Raw genomic sequence first — 20,587 nt, forward strand, 5'->3', positions numbered from 1 at the left:
AAAGCTGGAACCCAAATAGTAAGTATTCAGCAATATCTAACTCTCATAGGTAACACGTAACAATTTTGCGTAACGATTTTAAGTATATCTTCTAGTGAAACGTTTTTTATATCTCTCCAGATTACTTTTATGTACATGATACATTGTAGCAAGCATTTTGTAACAAAATATCTGAAAGTTTTCGAAATATATAGGTATTTTGGCCTTTTAATTTTTTTAAACACTTGTCCATTGCAATCTTAGACTAATGAAATTTAACTGTTGTAACGAAATTTATTCCAAGGCATTTCCAGGTGGCATACAGGAGTTAACGTATCAATTTAAAACTGTTTGCGACGTGATGATTCACATCTGAATGCATTATTTTTAAAATTGTAAAAGTTTGTTTATTTCTACAAATACAGGTATTTTCGATGCCTAGTACAATTTTTAAATATATTGCTACGAATTTGTACTTTGTATAGGTAATTTTAGTAGAATTATACGTAATATTGCTGTATTTTTCTTCGTAGGGTTCGCTAGACAAATTTTAAGAGAAAGAGTTAAGAATACAGGGGCAAGTGCATTTAACATTAAGTAAATGTGTCTCGGTAATTTGGCCAAGAAATCTCCAAATGTCGAAATTTGGCGACATTTGCGTCCGGTCTCTTTATTACCGTAGTATATATTGAAATTGAATAAATGTAATTGATTACTGTGTTAGCTGTAACCGTAACCCCACACTCTCATTCCTTACTAGTAATTTCGAGACGAAGAAAGTACTAGAAATATCTCGCAGGCCGGTTAAGAACTATTTAAGGACGAAAAGAGAGCATCTGATCTCGGTCGCAGTTGCTTAGTTAGTTATTGTTGTTGAGAGTTGTAGTCCTGCTTGAAGAGATAAATTCTAGTTAGCTTTCTCTTTAGATACGCTTTGAATTGCGATATATTTAACGTTCTTAGCAGTTTGATGCGTAACTACTGATTGTATTCTGTGATACTGCAAACACTTGTATGGATATTTCTGTGGAAAATTCCAGAGCTCTGAAATATTTCTTTTGATAAAAATACATTCTTATTAACCTATTATCGGACTTGCGAATTCAATTTATTACGAACTCGTACGCTCGCAACAATATATTTTAATATTTGATATATTTTAAAACGAATGAATGAAAATTTTGAAATTATTTTCTTATGTATTTGCGTTTGATTTGAGACACAGTAAACTTAAACTATATTTCATCCTTTTACCTGCACTTAAATATCTTCCTCTACATTTACTTTTACTTCTGTCTTAAATAATGGAAGAATTTTTAACTGGAATTGAAGAACGATTTTGAGCACTTTCCAAATATGTTTTGTAACTCAGCTTAAATTATTTCAAAAGCTTCAAACTGAATAACTTCAAAAATTTCTTAAAAGGGAAAGTTTTTGTGAAGACTTACTAATATAGGGTACTGCGAGCAAAGTCATTTAAATATAGCAAAATAGAATGCCGATTTACGTTAAAGGATAATAAAGAAAATAAAAGCTAAGAAAGTGAAATCTGCTTTCTCAACAGTACATCTATTCAATACACCGATACTCGCAGGAAAACATCTTCTGAATCCTTATAATCTTTACCAGAGAAGGCAAAACGTTTGAGATGTCTTTGTCAAATAAATGTCATTTGAATTCAGAAAAACTGTGGGCTTAGTAGCATGAGTTCCCTACTTCCTATATTGTCCAACAATGAACACTTTTGAGGATTCAATTTGCAGCTAATGCGAGAGATTATGAAACACGAAGAATAGGTAATGTTGCGCTGAGTTAAAGTGGATTGTTAGAGGCTATGCAGTGTAAAATCAAAGTAAATGTGCTGCTCAATGCATTCTAATTAATGCGCAAGCACTGTTTTGTAAATTTTATATTATAACGGAATTTAAATTTTTTCTAATTACTGTATAGCACTGTTTTGCAAATTTTATACATTAACGGAATTTTTATGTTTATCTGCTTGTAATGTTTTGTTTGTGTGTATATTTAGAGTCTCTTAAGTTCAAGCTGAGGTTAAGCCAAAAAAAAAAAGATTTTCTAATGAAAGTTCTGCCAGTTTATTTATTGAAGCTTAAAGCTTATTTAGTGAGACGAACATGTGCTATAAATTGGCACAGATCTGGAAAATGTACTAAAAAACGAATGGAACAAGTTAGTGTGACTTGGCTTTTTGACAGTGGCAAATAAAGTGTACCAAAATTTATCGAATATGGATTCATGAAAACAAGAACAACTATCTGGGAGCGATTTGCATTAAGCACCATGCAATGAACTCGCAATATTTTGCCAGCAAACATTTTAGTCGAAGTTTGTCATTGAAAGATGGCGCTGTACTATCAAATTTTCTCATGAGTTTACTGAAAGGAAAGTACCTTGAATGCTGTAGTGTTGTTTCATTTATGTATTTGCCACAAATCTTTGAAGCATTTCCCAGCACTGGAAATCATAATGTACGAGTCATCATACCATTCATCGATTCGTTAAGAATATCTAGGCTCAAAGAAGAGATTTTGTGATACTTAAAGCATATTTAAATTGTGTCACACAGGGTAAAAGTTGCTGGTGTATAACCTCGGATATCAAAGCCCCAAACCGAACATCCTACCATCGTAAACTCCGATTACATAGAAAGCCGGGCATTAAGCATTATGACAGGAAAGACTAAAATCCTTAATACATTTACGAAAGGCACAGGCAAAATGCAGCTTTTAAGACATTGTTCTTCTAAATATAATTTGAAAGTCATGTCTTTGTCCTCAGCTTCTCTTAACGAATGCGGTATAGTAGATGATGTGTGTACAACAGAATAGGTGATATAAAAATAATAGGCCTTGATTTCCCCTGCACTATGTACTTTTGGAGTATAAAAATGTAGTTTGGTCAGCGGAAAATCTCCGTTTGGATGGTTCAATTCCTTTTGGTTTACAACAGTGGCCGGAAGTCATTTCAGCGGCGTACTGGGATGAACACGATAGATGATTTGTTTCACATATATCCAACCATTCAAAAAGAAGGAAATAAAAGTCGCAAAATCTAAGTAGACAAATTGAATGTTAATTGAATGTACATTCAATTACATTCAATTTGTAATGTATTTGGTCATCTTTACATCTGTACCTGATTTTTATAGCACATCCTGTATGCACATATAACTGTATGCCTAACATGTACGATAATAGTGAAAAGTGTTCCGCTTAGTCTTAGCAGTCCCACCATGCACCTTCTTTCCATGTTCTGGTCCTTACTTCAATGTTCCTCGTTTCGTGGCCAATCCCCGGAAAACACAGTACTAAGTTCTTTATTTATGTTTATTCATGTATTTATTTTTAATTCCATCGACGGGATCCAACAGGCTAAAAAGCACCTAACCCAATGGGCCAGCTGTTCCGTCGAAGGTGAAAAGAAAGAAAAGAAAGACAAATTTCTATAATTAACGTTTCTTCAAAGCGTTGCATTAGAGATGGTATTGTTGAATTAATTTCCTCTGGTGCGGTAATAGATTTTTTAGGTACCCAAGACCAAAGGTCGTTTGAAAATAATTGATGAAGCATGTCAAGACAATGATAGCAAATGTAGCGAAATCGCCTTATGCAGTGAGTCACAGTAGCTGCTCTGGGTGCATGCTAAAATTGTCCTTTTCTTATATTCATAATTGTGGTATTAGCATTTCTACTCAATGAAAAATGTGAAGTATCAGCACTCATTAGGGCCACTATGGAATATTAACAACTTTTCTGAAAGCTCACGTGATGAATGCTTCCTACTTATAACGTGGTTGCAAAAGATGAAACGATTGCAGCTTGCAGGCATATAACTGCAACATGCCCTGAAAGATACGAAATTGATGAATTCGGTAAACATATAGATTTTGCTTTTTCTCCCCACATCGTTTTGACTATAGTTATAGACATATCTTGTTAATTGTGTCGCTAATATCCCAAGCTGTGATTCTGTAAGTTTCGCGCAAGATCTAGGTGATGATGGTTCCCACTGCAATCTTAACCGCTAATCTCTATAAACTATAATAAAAGAAAGAGTCTCTCCGTGTGTCTGTGTGTCTTTCGTTCGCGCTGCGCGCAAGCTAATAAACTTACGGCTACGAAAGTTGTTTACATAGAGGATAGCTTCGAGGTGCACTGGCTAGACAAGAGCCAGTGCATCTCGAAGCGAGTTTTTCGAAATACAAATTAGAATTTTTTTTATTTTATATTTTGTGACGAAATCGCGTCATTTTGAGACATAATGGGCTATAGGAAAGCGAGATTTTACTCCACACACTCCATAGTCGCAAAGTCATGAAACGTAGTCACTTAGCTATTTTACGAAATTAAAATGAATTTCGTGTTTCAATAAATCGATTAAATACGAATTTATCTAACAAAGGGAGCTTAACATCTTTTCAACGGGATTTTTTTCTAAAAAGGTTTATTTTCAAAAATGTACAGTTAATTTTTGTTTGATTTTTGGACACGTTAAACTTTCATCCTTGCGAATGCTTTTACAAAAAGAATTTTGGAAAAATGATAATATTTTTAATTTTGTAAAACAATTTTTAAATGAAGCTTCCGAGTACACTTCTCACCTCTCACATCTTTAAAAATGTGATTTTGGCAACAATTTTCTTGTCTTATTGTTGTTGATAGATTTTTGATGAAATCGCATCATTTTGAATAGTTTCATTCTTTTAGAAATATGGGTTTGGCCACAGTTTTCCATCGTATTTCTTATGTCACTGTTTTTAAGAGATTGGTATATTTCATTGGCATTTTTATCTATATATAATAGATTTTTATTGATTTTTTTCATGTTATTTTTTGCTTATTTCACTGTTTGTAAGATATTGAAAAGTTTTGCATGACTTTTTTTTTCTTTAATGGAAAGTTAGCTAATTTTTTATTAGGATAATTAATATTTGTATTAAGGGATATAGCTTATTTCATTGTAATTTTTTCCTCTCGAAAATATAAGGTAAAATATCATTAATTGTACTTTGCTTTTCAGAATTTTTTGTTTTTTGTATTATTTTATGTTATTTATTGCTCTTTTCACTGTTCTTGAACGTCATAAAGACGTCATAAAGACTTGTTGTACGTCATAAAGAAAGAAATTATACATTAAATAGACAAATACCAGTAAAATAAGCGGTAAAGTCGCTTAACACTGGTAGTTCGGTCCGAGGTTCGAATTCCGCGAACGGGCTGGCTGCATGGGTGTTTTCGTGGATTTCCCCAGGTGTAACATGTATACGAGCCAGTTTTCCTTAGAGAGTCCTCCACGAAGGCATCCCTTCCCTCAGGCAGATAGCCCTAGTGTGCTTTGCCATAATTAAATACTACTACACCACCAGTAAAATAAAAAAAATAGAAACATAAAAAAAAAATCTAAAAGTTTTAAATTAAAGCCAAATTTCAACTCTGTGATTAAGGAAAAACAAATTTTAGTTCTCATGTTTTATTAAGAATTTACAGAGATCCTTTAGCAATTGAATTATATAATTAAAACCTTGATAACCCGAGGTTAGTTTTAACTTGAAGTTAATGTTCTCAATATAACTGATTTTCAAAAATTTTGAAAATTATTTCCTTGCATTTTTGAGATACTGAAAAGTTTTGAGTGATTGTTTTAGGAAATAAAGTTCTTAACCTTCTTTATACCATTTGAGCTCTTAAGATTTTGCAAAGGGAAGTTGGTTAATTTATTTATTAGGATAATTAACTTTTGTATTAAGGGATACTGCTTATTTCATTGTAAATTTGTTATACATAATACCTTTTTTTATGAAGTTGTTCTACAGAGTAAAATTCTACACAGTTTTTAAATTTCACGTTTGGTGTTCCCTTCAGCCATTTTTCCGGTACATTTGAAAGCCAGACGAAGACTGGCAGCGAAGCTGCTAGTAGTTTATATAAGCAATATACAGAATATATATAGTATACAAAATATGATTTATTTCTTTCTTCGCCTCCTGAAAATAATTGTACATGCTCTTATATGTTACATAAACTATATGTATTCTTGCGAATAACAAATTTTTTAAATTCATCATCTGCTTATATTTTTGCATTAATTTGGATGATTTCTGTTACGTGCTTGCCTTTGTAGGAGTGATTCGTTGTGGTAAAGCGTCTAGTACTAAATATTTCTGCAAGTACCATTACAGTTATGGATTACAAAGAATCGCAACGTAAAACCATAAAGGCGATTAAAAGATCCAAACGCAATTAATTTACTGAACATTTACTTTTTGCAATTTCTTCCTGCATTTGACTATATCTTTAGACACAGATTGTTAATTGTCTAACTAGTGTTTCTCACTGTGTTGCCATGTATTTCGCCCGAGATTTTGTCAGCGATGGCTCTCCTTTGCATCGTGATTGGAAGAAGTAAAGTAAATTCCTGCAAGTACCGTTAACAGGTACGGATTACAAAAAATCAAAAAGTAAAACTACAAAGGGGATTAAAATCTGTATATTTGGAAGTACAGGTAGAAAATGCTGTAACATTCTGCTACTTAGCGTGCGTTTTAACAGATACCTAAAATGCTTTTTCTTTAATAATCATAAGATGCTGAATTGTTATTTACAAACATATATACAATTGTTAAGATCCTTGTGGGTATCTACAAAAAGAATATCGCTGGTAGAATTAATACCACTTTCTAAATATCTACGAGAAAAGGATATTTTTAATGGTCTTATTGAAGACCTGGAAATATCACTGCAAAATGGATGGAAACTTGGAGCTCCACCTGCAAGAAAAGTATTTGTAGAAGACTTTCCTTTTAAGCTGATAGCGTACCCTTCTATTAATACATTGAAGTATATACTAAATACGCTAAAACGCAAGAGTATAGAATGGAATATTATTTTAATTTTTAGGAATGTAATTTATTTCTATCATTAGAGCCCAATATTGGAAATTCATTTTATAATTAAGGTTTAAATATTCTGCGATTGATTATTGTTGATGCAATAAAACTACTTTGGTAGCATTTCAGACGTTGAAAAATTATCACTTAGTCTTCGTTAAACTTTGCTGCTTTACAGTTTTACAAGAACATTTTCTTCTTTACATTTTCCTTTCCACTCTTCTCATGGGATGTTTCCATCGAAATTCGAAAATCTAACTCTGGATAAAAATCACATAAGTGCATTTTACTTTAGTGATGCTGTTGCTAGGTAACCACAGCGAGAAAGAGAGAGAATACTTAGAACTTGATAGATGTGAACTGAAAATTCCGTGTCCAATTGAGAGATATTTATTTTTATCCTTTTTATTTATTTACTGGTCTGTGTAGTGCAAAAAAGAAATCTTGTAAAGTAACTTCTTGCAAAGTTTTATTTCTATGTAAAGTGTTAGGAAAATTGTGTTCAAGGCGAGCAAGATATAAATATATGTTTACATATAAGATATAAATATATGTTTACATGTTTTATATTTGTTGAACTTCTACTTAAGTTTGTGACACTACTGCTATGGGAGCTACTATGCGAATTTTATTTATTCATATTTTTATTTACTTTTTAATGCGAATTTTATTTATTTTTATCATTGTGCGTATTTTACCTTACATGTAAATTGAAGCAAACTGTTTGCTTTACAAATGCGGAATTTTTTTCATTCGTAATCTAAATTCTAAAATGTTCTCATATATTTCTAAGCACAGATTTTTTTGAATTCGTCATAAAGAAAGGAATTATACATTAAATAGCCAAATACCAGTAAAATAAGCCCACCAGCGGTCGAGCGGTAAGTCGCTGAACACTGGCAGTTCGGTCCGAGGTTCGAATTCCGCGAACGAGCTGACTGCGTGGGTGTTTTCGTGGATTTCCTCAGGTGTAACATGTATACGAGCCAGTTTCCCTTAGAAAGTCCTCCACGAAGGCATCCCTCCCTTTAGGCAGATACCCCTAGTGTGCGTTGCCATAATTAAATACTATTACACCACCAATAAAATAAAAAATAGAAACATAAAAGATAAAAATCTAAAAGTTTTAAATTAAAGCCAAATTTCAACTCTGTGATTAAGGAAAAACAAATTTTAGTTCTCATGTTTTATTAAGAATTTACAAAGATCATTTAGCAATTGAATTGTATAATTAAAACCTTGATAACCCGAGGTTAGTTTTAACTTGAAGTGAATGTTCTAAATATAATTGATTTTAAAAAATTTTGAAATTATTTCCTTGCATTTTTCCAGAATTATTTTTTAACCAAAGAATTTGTAGAAAAGGAAGTTTTAAATAAAGATTTAACATAGATACATACTAGGCATGGAATACTAAATTATGTCCAGAAAAGGTTAGTGGTATTTAAGCCTCCACGAGACTTGAGAGTGGTAATCCAACTCGATCAAAATTGCAACTCCTTTTTAATAAACGTGCGTGTTGGGCATCAATAAATAGAAACTTTTTTAAGATTTGAATTAAAACGCTTAGTGTTTTTACTTCCTTGTACGAAGTAAAAAGGAAGTATTGTAATCGCGAAAAGTTTCAGGCAGCCTATTTCAACGAAAATATCCATTTTGACAGCTATCGAATGCAATTTAACGATGTTTTTGCGTGATATAAATAGTTCAAAAAATGTATTTGAACTTGAGTGGATGAATAAAAGTATTTTACTAACGATTGAAAATTTGAACAAGATATAGGAAGAGTGTGAGCTAATAGTGGGAGATTAATAAAAAGAAGTAAATTATTTGTTTTGCGACTCAAAATGAAGTAAAAAATTGGGACAAAATTACAAGTTTCGGTTATTTGGAAACCTAAATAATTTTTACCTGTAATTCTCTGTCAGTTTTCGACCTAATATTCTGTTCTATACATAAATCACTATAATTCCTTCTGTGTTTCTCGTAAAAATAATAACGATGTTCCAATAAAACAGCGCATAGTTTTCGCTAATCTTACCTTAAACCATTCGTTCTTTGTTTTGAAACTCTATATTAGTTTATCCCTTTCTTAAATTGTATGAATCATTTAGATATGTTTCTTAAATATTAATCCGTTAGTATATAAATTTCATTAATTATCAGAGAAAGAGATGCTCGAATATTGAACAATACAATAACTTTTTAAAATCTTTTTTTCAGACCTAGTGTTAAAACATTAATGAAACAACCACTTATGATTAAAATACGTTCAAAATATGTGAAAAAGCTTTTGTTACGCTTTTATTAAAAAATGAACAAGAATTTTACCTCAATGTTGTATGCAAATCTTTGCGTAATAAAATGCGTAATCGCGTAGTCCAAGCTACAACAACGCTTACGTGACGAAATACATACTATGTTTGCACTCATCAATACGGTACATATAGTGGAAGGCAGATGTACTATCTCTACTCATTTTCTTTGCAATATAATTTTCAGTGACCTTGAATATGATATTTTTATTAGAGAATCTTTAACTTATAAGGTATTTCTCCTTCCTTCTTAACGAGCCTTCGTGGTGTAGTGGTCCGCACGCTCAGCGCATAATTGAGAGGTCCGCGGTTCGATTCTCGGCGAAAGAGTTGCTAATTTTTCATCTTTCCTGTTCCCAAAAAATACCTAATGTCTCTACAGTGCGCCCGAACTAACAGTGTGTTGGATGAAGTTTCTCCTCATCCAGTATTTGGCGATTGGGTCCCCTAAAAACCCCAGTCGCCCTTTAAAAAGGGGAGTATATAAGGTATTTCTCCCGCCTTCTTAGAATGCCTTCGTGGTGTGGTGGTCTGCACGCTGGGCGTGTATTTCAGAGGTAGGAGATTCGATTCCCGGCGAAGGCATTTCTAATTTTTCAGTCTCTGTTGCTTCCAAAAAATAAATCCTTATGTCTCTACAAACTTTTAAAATCTTCGTTCTTTCATTTAAACATTTATTTCACTTTTTATTTCACTTTTTATTTTACTTTACATAGAAAGAAAGTTAGGTTACTTATTTTACGTTAGTTAATAATTAGTTCTTTTACTGCTAGTTAGAGGTTTATTTAGAGCTCTTTAGTTATTTTACGGCTAAGCGCATTTCTATCATGTTGATAACAGTGCAATATATGTTCTACTGCTCTCTAAACAGATGTCTCATTCCTTTGAATATTATGCATAATAAATTTGATGCTAAACTGTACGGATTTATAAAATTTTCTTTAAATAACTCATCCTATATTTTCGAATTAAAAAGAGCGGTAAAAAAGAAACCGAATGAAGATATTTGTTCACATACATAAATGTCTTTCGGGATTTTAAAGTAATCTTAAAGCTCGAAGAAATATTTGATTAAAATTGACCATTCTAATGATGGACGTATTTTGAAAGGTATGAGGAAAAATGTTCCTTATTGTTCCTTCCATTGTTATAAAATGTTTGGTCGCTCTCAAAACGGATGAAGTTTTATTTAAAATCCATACCAATCTAAAATTTCACTTTTTGTCCAATTTTAAATTTTGCAGTGACATATTTCCATTTGTATGTATTTCAAGAGTTGACACGCAGGAATCCTATCGTAAGGAAAGCAGATATTGAAGTACAAAGTTCATAAATGAAATAACAAATGCACGAAAACAGTGATAATAAACATTATTCAAACGGTAAGCAATGACTAGGCTATTTAAAAATCCATTATTTTATTCAAAACTTACAGACTGTTTTTTTCTATTATTAGAACTCCTAAAAGAATATTTGAATGCTGTTGATAAAAAAGACTTCAAACATTTCGCGATTTCTAATGCTGCAGTAAAATATCTGGCAATTTTGTGGTAAGATTCTTCGTTGTTGTTGTCACTTATCTTCATGTCTAGGAATATAGTAGACGAGGTCCACGAGTCCATTCACCTTCAAAAAATCGAAAATAAGCTTAAGAGACTTGTAAAGGTCTTCAAGAGACAACTCCATGCACTCAAGGATATGTGCCGGTGATGCCGGTGCATTTTGACATTTAGAACAAATTGGGTGCATCTTGAGACCCTTCTCAAAAGTAAGTCCTTTCAGCTGTCCACTGAAGAATCAAGAAAGTGCTGTCTGAACACATCTACCGCAATCAATATCAAGAAATCTTCCAGGACAATCAGCTTGATACCAGGGATGATTCGGGGGAACGAGCCAAATTTGTCTGTCTGCATGTCTTCTAATAGAATTGGTTCAAGATATGTTAATGAATTGGTAACTGGTAATGGTTCTTCAGAACCTTTCTTCGCAAGAATGTCTGCCATATTTGTTGTTGTTGTTGACTAATGCTCACTTGTCACTTGTCACCAAGCCCACGAAAATCTTGTAGCAAAGAGCGCAAGATGCGCAAGTGCCTTGAACACTTTACAGGTGACAGTGCGATTTAGCTCAGTTCCACCCCCGGTTTTGCTGGAGAACGCTCCGGTGGGACGGGTCCGAGCGTCTCCCACCCCTCTTCCCTAACTACTTATTTCTGGAGGAGTTTTGGCTAGCCGAATTATTTAGAGTGCCCTCCCATGCCGCACAAGCATTATACATTTACAAACATCCATGATTTCTCCGGGATTCGAACCCGGACCCTTCGGCACGGCAGTCAGCAACGCTAACCGCTATATCGTTTTTACGGTGTTGAAAGATTTAAATGTTGAAACCCTTCTTAATATATTTCCCAACATTAACGAAGCCGCATGGATAATAACAATAATTTATTCACCTTTCGTATGTCAGGCATTAAAATTGATAAGGCAAAAAATAGTACTAATTTCTTGATCTTTTAACCAGTTATAAGTGCGAGTTTGACTTTGTATTTTTAATTACCATGATTTTCTTTTGAGGAGTTTTCGTCGCGATGATGAATAATAATTATCAAAGTTAGCATGAGGTTCTTGTATTCATCGCATTCGTTTACGCATTCGGAAATACATTAATTTGTTGTCATGAAGTTCTAAAGTGGTCATTAATCATTCTTGATAGATTACCCTTCTACTTGACAACTTGAGATTCCAAGTATATAGCTATCCAAGTAAGTTAGTGATAAGATAATAAACCAGTAGAGTTTTCTTTTTCAATATTTCAAAGTTCACTTTGCAGAAGACTCTTTACGGACAATAAATGCAATTTTAAGATTGATTTTCTTCTCACTAAAGGGTAACTAACTTTAAGATAGATTTGGGAGGTTTTGATTTAAGAAAAGTAATTTCATTTTGTATTTAAATCGCTATGGATATTTAAGCAACATGCATATTTAAGCAACAGGTTGTATATTCTAAGCGGATGTGTAGCATAAAATAAAGACCAGTAAATTATTTACCGTAAAATTAATCCCGAGAGAAATCTTAATTATAAATATTTTTAAAATCAATCTTCAAATTAGTAAGGTAGTCATTATAACTTAACCTTTTGTATACGACACAAAATCAATTAAGCATGCAATAATTTGTATGAACTCAAAGCATCCATGTAATACTCTATAATCAAAGCGAAAAATTATAAATAAAGTTATTGGGAAAAGTTAGAATTTTAAAACGTCTGAGGCTGTACATTTAGGCTTTCTTTAAGAAAATAAACTAGATCCAAACTCTTAATATACGTAAAGCGAATCATGGCTGTGTCTGAAATTAAATACAACGTCTTGAATTTGTTTTTAAATAATCTTCTTATTAAAACAGAACTTGAAAATAGCAGCACGTCTTGTGCTTAACAAAACATCCAAAACGTGTAGCGGTAAAATTAAAGTAATAGCCAAATATATATTAAAGCGCATTATTAGGCTAGTAATCAAAGATGACAAATTATATATAAATCTAAATTGACCTAAAAGTCTAACCGGCGTAACATTTTAAACGTTGGCAGCAAATAACGCAATAATTACAGGAATGGCAGAACTAAAGCAACGTGGCTTCGAGAGGCTGAAATACGCTCTCTGTCTTTCAATTTAAACTTCAGCTTATATACATATCTACGGAGCTAGTAAGCTAAAGCGTAATTTTGCCAGCTCGATGAAGAAATGAGTCCTAAGGCACGTGACTTTGGGAATCTCTCGGTGCAGTTATCTCGCTAAAGAGAAATCGGAAGCAGGGATATCTCACAATACCAAAACCTCAGACGTCAGCTTAAATACTCTCTAACTCCTTTACATTTTTGGTGAGAAAACGGAAACGAAGTTGCAGTAAAGGCTCAAATTATAAATAACTAGTTAATTTAAATAATAATTTTATAAACTTTTAGCTGAAAATATCAATATAGGTTTTCTTGACTTATTTTTGTTTCGCTTTTCTACACTATCTGTTAGTTCTCAGGAATATAGTATATAATTGTTTGAAATTTATTTTGAATTTCATAATTAATACTATCTTTAATTTGAGGGAGAACGGGAAACTGGGAAAAATGGCATTTTACACCTACTAAAAACTAGTTTAAAAACGTAGTTAAAAAATAAAACTATCTATTTTAGTAGCATCAAGAAAATATCTATAACTCTACATAAAAATTTTTAAGATTTTGTTTTAAAAGATAATACATTCTGATTATTTAAAATCATGGTCCGTAATGTAACAAAGTGTTTTTAATACAGCATAAAAATGCTTTAAAATTGCAGTAAAACTCTATGATAATTGTAAGAATAATAATTCGAAATAACACGTACATATTTTTTATTTGCAGGTATACAGGGACCTCGAATAGGTAAGAGACTTTTCATTAATTTAATTTCTTATGCTGTATGATTAGCCCTGTATGATTAAAAGCCGCATTATTGTTAAACACAAATATGTATTTACTTGGCTGATAGAAATAATTTCATTAAATTTGTAAAAAGACAAAATAAGTGCGAAGTCTATGACTTTAAAACATTCGGATAATCAGATTACCTAATCGAAGAAGAGAGAAAACCTAACAAGAACATAATAGCAACACTCCTTGTGTCTACAAAGGTTAGGCTTTGATTTGAGGGCTGTACTAGTCCACTTGAAACTAAAATTCTTGTTAGAATCTTCAGTCCGTCTTACATGAACTTTTGTTTGATGCAGAACATTGACTTCTTGGCCAGCTAAACATGAAACTATCTACATTTCTTCGAGAACCAAAGGACATATAACAAACACGTCGCATCATGCCAATAACTCCTCTGGGAAATATACCTGGCAACACGCTTCAATGACAAGGAGGCCTTTGGACAGTGTTGGTTTCCGCGATACGGCGGAAAGACTAACAAAGTATACGGAAGATTAATCCTTTGCGGCACAGTGTGTCCGGTCCGGACACACCTAAATATTTCCTTCTGTAAGCACAGAAAAATTGAATGGAAAAAGATTTATAGGTTACTATAGGTTACTCTGAACCTTTTTTATTTATAGCAGGTGGCAGCTCAACACAAACCAGTCCATATACCCTCATTTTTCAAAGAAAGCTTCAAGATTTTTTTAGGGTATGAAAGGAATTGTTTGAAAAGAAATTTCTATGTTATTTTTTTGGCTGTATGCTAATCTCCTTATTCTATATTAGTTTTAAATTTTTACCTTGAACTCTTGCTTAAAATCAAACGGCGAACCCAAGGTGTGCTCAGATCGGGCTCACCGATAATCTAGGCAAACTGAGAGTCTGTATTCTTTTTTTCTCCGCATCTCAGCGGTCAGTTGACAACAATGCTCGTTTCAGCACTCTTTTCGAAGCTCTATTCAATCAGTGTTTCAACTTTGGACACATACACAGAATTATAAGGTAAGTGCGTACGGAGATATTTGAATGGCTCTACCTTGCCTTTTTCATTCAGCAGACTTGGAAATGGCTGAAAATCTGTATATTAAAGCAGAGACGCCACCAGAATTAATGCCTATTATTTCAATGCTTATATCCCTCATGCGCAAAGTCTGATTGGCTTTCAAATGCAGTAATTTGCATAACTTGTAGATGTGTACTTCTACTGAAATTTTTGTGGTGATGGGATCGTTTCTTTATGTTGTGCCAATATCTCTTCCAATTAAATTTTACATTCTAAATTGCAGTTTAGCAATAAATTTGAATAAATAAATTATTTTGCTTTTTTATGAAATTCTTCCAAAAAATTTCTCTTAATATTTATTTTCATAAACTTGAGATTTCAGTTTATGCTCATAAAATAGGAGCTTTTAAAATTATTTCTAATTTCAGATTACTTTGAAAATCGGCATTTTAACGTAATTTTGATAATGCTTTTTATTGCCGAGCATGCAGTTATTCGCCTATTTGAAAACGAATTATTAAAGAGAAGTTGTATATGCTTTAAGCCTTAAGAGAATACTCCGGCGAAGATATTTGCATATTTTATCATAAAATTATTATCTCAGAAAATGAAATTATCAATGTAGACAGCAAAGAGCTTAGATTGAGTTATAAATAGTCTCATAATACTCAGACCTACATATAAAGAACATACTTAAAATATGAAATAAAAATTTAAATATCTCATGGCTTGAAGCTAACTAGAACTACATGTAATTAGACCGGTTACAGCCGAAAACATCGCAGCAAAAACATCGCGGACGAAAACTTCGCAGAGAAAACAACGCAAGGCGAAAACGTCGTGCTACAAAACATCGTGGGAGAAAACATCGCAAAGAGAAAACATTGCAGTTCTAAAATATCGTGGTACAAAATATCGTCGTCGAAAATAAAGCGGTTCAAATACTTCGCAGTTTAAAAACATCGTCGTCGAAAATATCGTGGTAAAAAAATAAAGTATCTTCAAATCATCGCATGACGATAACATCGCAAACATACTTTTTCAGGCTTTAATAACTATAAATGGATATTCCCGTAATGATTTGTGAGCGCAAGATGGAAAGAAAGATAATTTTTACTTTCATAATTTTTATTAATCAATAATGTTTTGCTGAGAAAATAAAAATGAAACTTAAGCATAGAAACTTATTGCAACATATATCACTTAATAAAATTTTAAACCGACCGAGTTAACTAATAAAGGCCATTAATAAATCATTTTGTAAGGTTTTTACTGGTAATTTTTCATGAAAAGTATAACCTATAAGTTGCATTTAATTTTCTATGCTTAAGTTTCCTTCTTGATTTTTCAGCAAAAATTTATTAGTTAATAAAAGAATATGAAAGTAAAAATTATCTTTCTTTACATCTTGCGCTCACTAATCATTATGGGAATATCCATTTACAATTATTAAAACCTGAAAAAAGCATGTGTGCGATGTTATCGCCATGCGATGATTTGTAGATACTTTATTTTTTTACCACGATATTTTCGACGACGATGTTTTAAACTGCGAAGTTTTTGAACCACTTTAATTTTCGAGGACGATATTTTGTACCGCGATGTTTTAGAACTGCGATGTTTTCTACCACGATATTTTGTAGTACGACGTTTTAGCCTTGCCGTTGTTTTCTCCGCGACGTTTTCGTCCGCGATGTTTTTGCCGCGATGTTATCGGCGGTTATAGTATCAGACTCAGAGTATTTGCAGAAAGTACAGTATTGTATAGTTTGTGCACAGTCAAAAAGTGACAAATAGTTGGAATAAATCACCTTCTCTCAATGTCACATAATTAAACATGAAATGTATATTTATTTCCTTTGCTTAGATTCTTAATATTTGGAAGTGTATTACATGAACTTCTTTTATAAAATATGCAGGATAGGTTTCAGTTAAAGATCAATAGAATGAATTTGTATGAAGTTTTTAATTTGAATGGAGTTTTTAATCGAATAACATATTTTTTTGTAAGCTTTACTAATAACTTTAAAGCTGAAAATACGTTTGCTGATAAAGTAAGGCATAACCTACTTGAAATTATTATTTCTACTCTTCATTTAACATTATGACAGTAATTCCTTTTTTTCAAATGCATAATAGATTCAGAATAACTGGTAATCAGTAAAAACAGTCCATGTTAATTTAATTTGAAATCCCCAACATCTTCCTTCAGGTATAAAACATGCTGATTTTATTTCTTTTATTTCATGCTTAATAAAATGTAATAAGTAAATAAATAACACTGGTTAAATAATGTTTTGTGCCATTTTAGAAAATTTCCATTAGAAAATTAAATGTGATATGTACTTTTTGTGTGAATTAGAAACTTTTCTGCGCTTACCTACTATTTCTTCATAATCCTGTAAAATAATGGTAAAATTCTTTAAATAATTAACATTTCTTTACATTTTAACAGCTAAATATATCAAACACTTCACCTAAGCGGTAAGGCAACCTGATAAGTAATAGATGCAAAGCATGGAGGTAGGAAATTAGATGGAGTGGCGCGTAATTTACCATTGAGTTCAATGGGTTTTGACACGAATGGATGTAATTATTTTGTAATTACGTCGTAAATATGCATATAAATGTATATATTTTCTTTCTCTACAATTTCTCTACAATACTTAGGACAAAATTCAGAATCCTAAGTATTTGAAAAGAATACATTATTAAACAACATTTCATTCTGAACGGAATTAAATGCTATACTTTTCAAAAAACAGTTTGCTCAGAATGGTTTAATTTGAAATATTCTCACAAGTTTTCGTTAATTACATTAGAAAAAAATCTGATGTGTACACCACATGACTTCCTTGTATTGGAATATTAAACTATACGCATTTTTTCTTGCATTTCATTTAAACTTATTGGATTGAATTAAATCTACTTCGCCGACAGCGCATAAACCACTATAGAATAAATGCATTCTCTAAAATTCACTCTAGTATTTGTTTACCATAGCGACACTCTGGCGCTAGTTTCACTTAACAGTATTAATAAATATATAACAGTTAACTTATATAATAATTATATAACGGAAACTAAGTTAACTGTTATATAATCCAATAATTATATAACAGTTAACGTATATATTTCGTTCATATTATAACTCATAATGCACACAATTTATATCATGTAAAGAATAGAATTATCTAATCTTTGCCACATGTTCTATTCAAATACTATAATAAAGCTAGAATGATGTATAAAAGAAATTAAGCAAACAAAACAAAAAAGAAACAGTTTTTAACAGACGATTGAGTATTTCTCATTTAATTAATTCAGTTCTGACTTCGCGAGAAGGCAAAAATACATAAAAACTCAAAATATCTATATTAAAAATTAAGAAGTACATCTCAAAAACTTATTTCCTCGAAAAAATTCCAGAAAGAATTAAGCATGATTTAATTGGCAATAATAAATGAATGCGTTATCTTTGTTGTTGCGAAGCTAAGTTTCTCTAGATAGGCAACAAATCCACTAGTCTCCTGTTTCAAATGTAAACATCAATGGCCGCCATTAAAAACAGGCTTAGCGGCATTTAAACAACTTTAAAATTGCTGATAATTCTAAAAATATTGCACACAGATTTACTAAAAGCATAAAATCCTTAACCGGAAGATAAAAAAAAACAAAACAAAAAAAAAAACATAATTCAATCATTTTTAAAGCAAAAAATGTACAATTTACAAACATATAAGAGTAAAGAAACTGAGATCACTGAGCCGGGTAACAGAGTGGATATATATATAAATATATTTATATACGTTTGGTGCGGCCCATTGCAACCCAAATACGAGGTGCACATCTACATGTTATAGCAGTCCTATATACAAAATTTCATCGTTCTGGGGCTACTCGTTTTTGAGTTATGCGAGATACGTATATACGTTCGTAGAGACGCCACGAAAAAGTCTCTTCAGAATTCATTTTAAAGCAGTTTTATAATTTTTTGGAGGAAAAGAGTATTTTATTCTGTCCTTGCGTACAGATATCAGGCAAAAACATCGTTAAATTGCATTCGATAACGGTCAAAATGGATATTTTCGTTGAAATATGCTGCCTGAAACTTTCCGCGATTACAATACTTCCTTTTTACTTCGTACAAGGAAGTAAAAAGGCTAATCTTTGGAAAACGGTAACAGGTAGTTTGGCGACATTTTGGTAAGGCGATAAAGTTTACTAGCTAGGAGTTTAGCAGTGTATATGGATAAAGTCAAGAGTGTGCGCAATGCCAAGAGTGTGCGCAATTCTGTGATATTTTTGAAGTGAAAATAGGTCGACGTGTGCATGTATACCGTGTATATGCAATTCTTAAGAACGCGGCAAGCAGTGGGCGATTCTGCACTTTCTCCCAATTTCGCACTTAATCTGCGTCATGAATAAGCACTTTTGCTCCATAAAAGTTCTGGCATAAGCGTAATTCGGCTAGCAGATTGTTGGACCAAAATGTTGAGTAAAAAAAAATAAAATAAAATAAATAAAAAAATAAATAAATAAAAAAATAAATGCCTTTACTTCGTAAAAACAAAAATGGCATTCCCCCCTAAAAAAAAAAAAAAAAAAAAAAAAAAAAAAAAAAAAAAAACAGGTTGCTGTGGCAGGGCAAAATGTTGGCCAAAAAATCGCCAAATTACCATAATCCAAAGATTAACCGAAAAAAAATTTAAGGTAATTCGATTTGATTCGATTAAGTATTACAAAAATTAAAATTAAAGTTTATTGTATTATTAAAATTATGCATTATTACTTTTCTATTTATAGAGCTTCTTCCTAAAATACTTTCTCAAGTATTACATAATTTTTTAGCTTCTAAGGCATCTTTTAAATCGAAATTAGAGCACCTTTTAATTTGATAGCGGAATATTTTAAATAGTACTTAACTTTCTCTGAATATTTCTGAAAGGGAATAAAATAAGGATTATTGTTTAAATATTATTTAAAACTTGTAACTGACTTATTATAAAATGTAAGGGGAATAATTCTTTTAATTATACTTATTAGATTTTTTTTACCCTTAATTTCAACAATACATATTCCAAAACTCTTCTTTATTACTTTCTTAAATACGCATCTCATAGAAATTACTTTACAATACCTTTTAACAGATTGCTTTCCAGTACGAACAATTCTTGCTTAAATAGTTTTATAACGTATTTGTCAACAGGATGTCAATTTATGTTTACAATTCAATGTTAAGGTTATTATATATTTAGATAATATTTATAATCATTATAAATTTAGATAAATTTAATAATTAGATTTCTTCACAGTTATTTATGAATGAATAGATCCTTCATTTCAAATACTTTTATAAATAATTTAATAAATATTTACGTATTTTGTTAAAGGCAAATACATGATTTTTAGAAGCACATGCATATATACCCATACATATTTCATATTTTTCATTTCCGGCATGGGAAAATCTTTAATTTCTGTGCATTCACTATATTTTTCCAGTAAAGTAATTTACACTAATTTTAAAAAGTACATGTTACAATAATATGTGGATGTGAAAAAATGTATTTTATTTAAAACATTTTGGTGTCTGGAACATAAAATAAAAGTAGCGAATACTGTATTAAGGGTATCGAAACATGTATACAATTTTAAAGGTACGGTGAAGTATTTTTCATTCTTTAAGCATAACGTTTTCGATAGAATATGTATTTTTATAGTTCAGCAGCTTAGAATTTTATGAAACAAAGTCATAATCAAAATCGCTACTGTTAGTTATCGAAAAATAACCAAGATGTGATTTTTGCGTAAATGTCGCTAAATTATACAAATTGCTATTATCCATCATACTAGGAATGTTTCTTTTATGCGGAAGTGTCCCGTTTTTCGATTTGTATGGAACTGTCGTGTGTCGAAATACTATCA

At 31.6% G+C, this 20,587-nt stretch overlaps 1 protein-coding gene across 1 annotated transcript in view; it reads left to right on the forward strand.

The window, feature by feature from the left end:
• LOC118189316 (uncharacterized) overlaps positions 1 to 20,587 on the forward strand; it is a 181,376-nt gene that overhangs the window by 152,226 nt on the left and 8,563 nt on the right. Inside the window, exon 4 of the mRNA XM_035359897.2 lies at positions 13,603 to 13,623. Within this exon, the coding sequence (XP_035215788.1) occupies positions 13,603 to 13,623 (21 nt within the window). The remainder of the gene's footprint in view (positions 1 to 13,602; positions 13,624 to 20,587) is intronic.

Source organism: Stegodyphus dumicola, chromosome 5, assembly GCF_044657685.1.
Source record: "Stegodyphus dumicola isolate Sdum_Otavi_A_Nest chromosome 5, ASM4465768v1".
NCBI lineage: Eukaryota > Metazoa > Arthropoda > Arachnida > Araneae > Eresidae > Stegodyphus > Stegodyphus dumicola.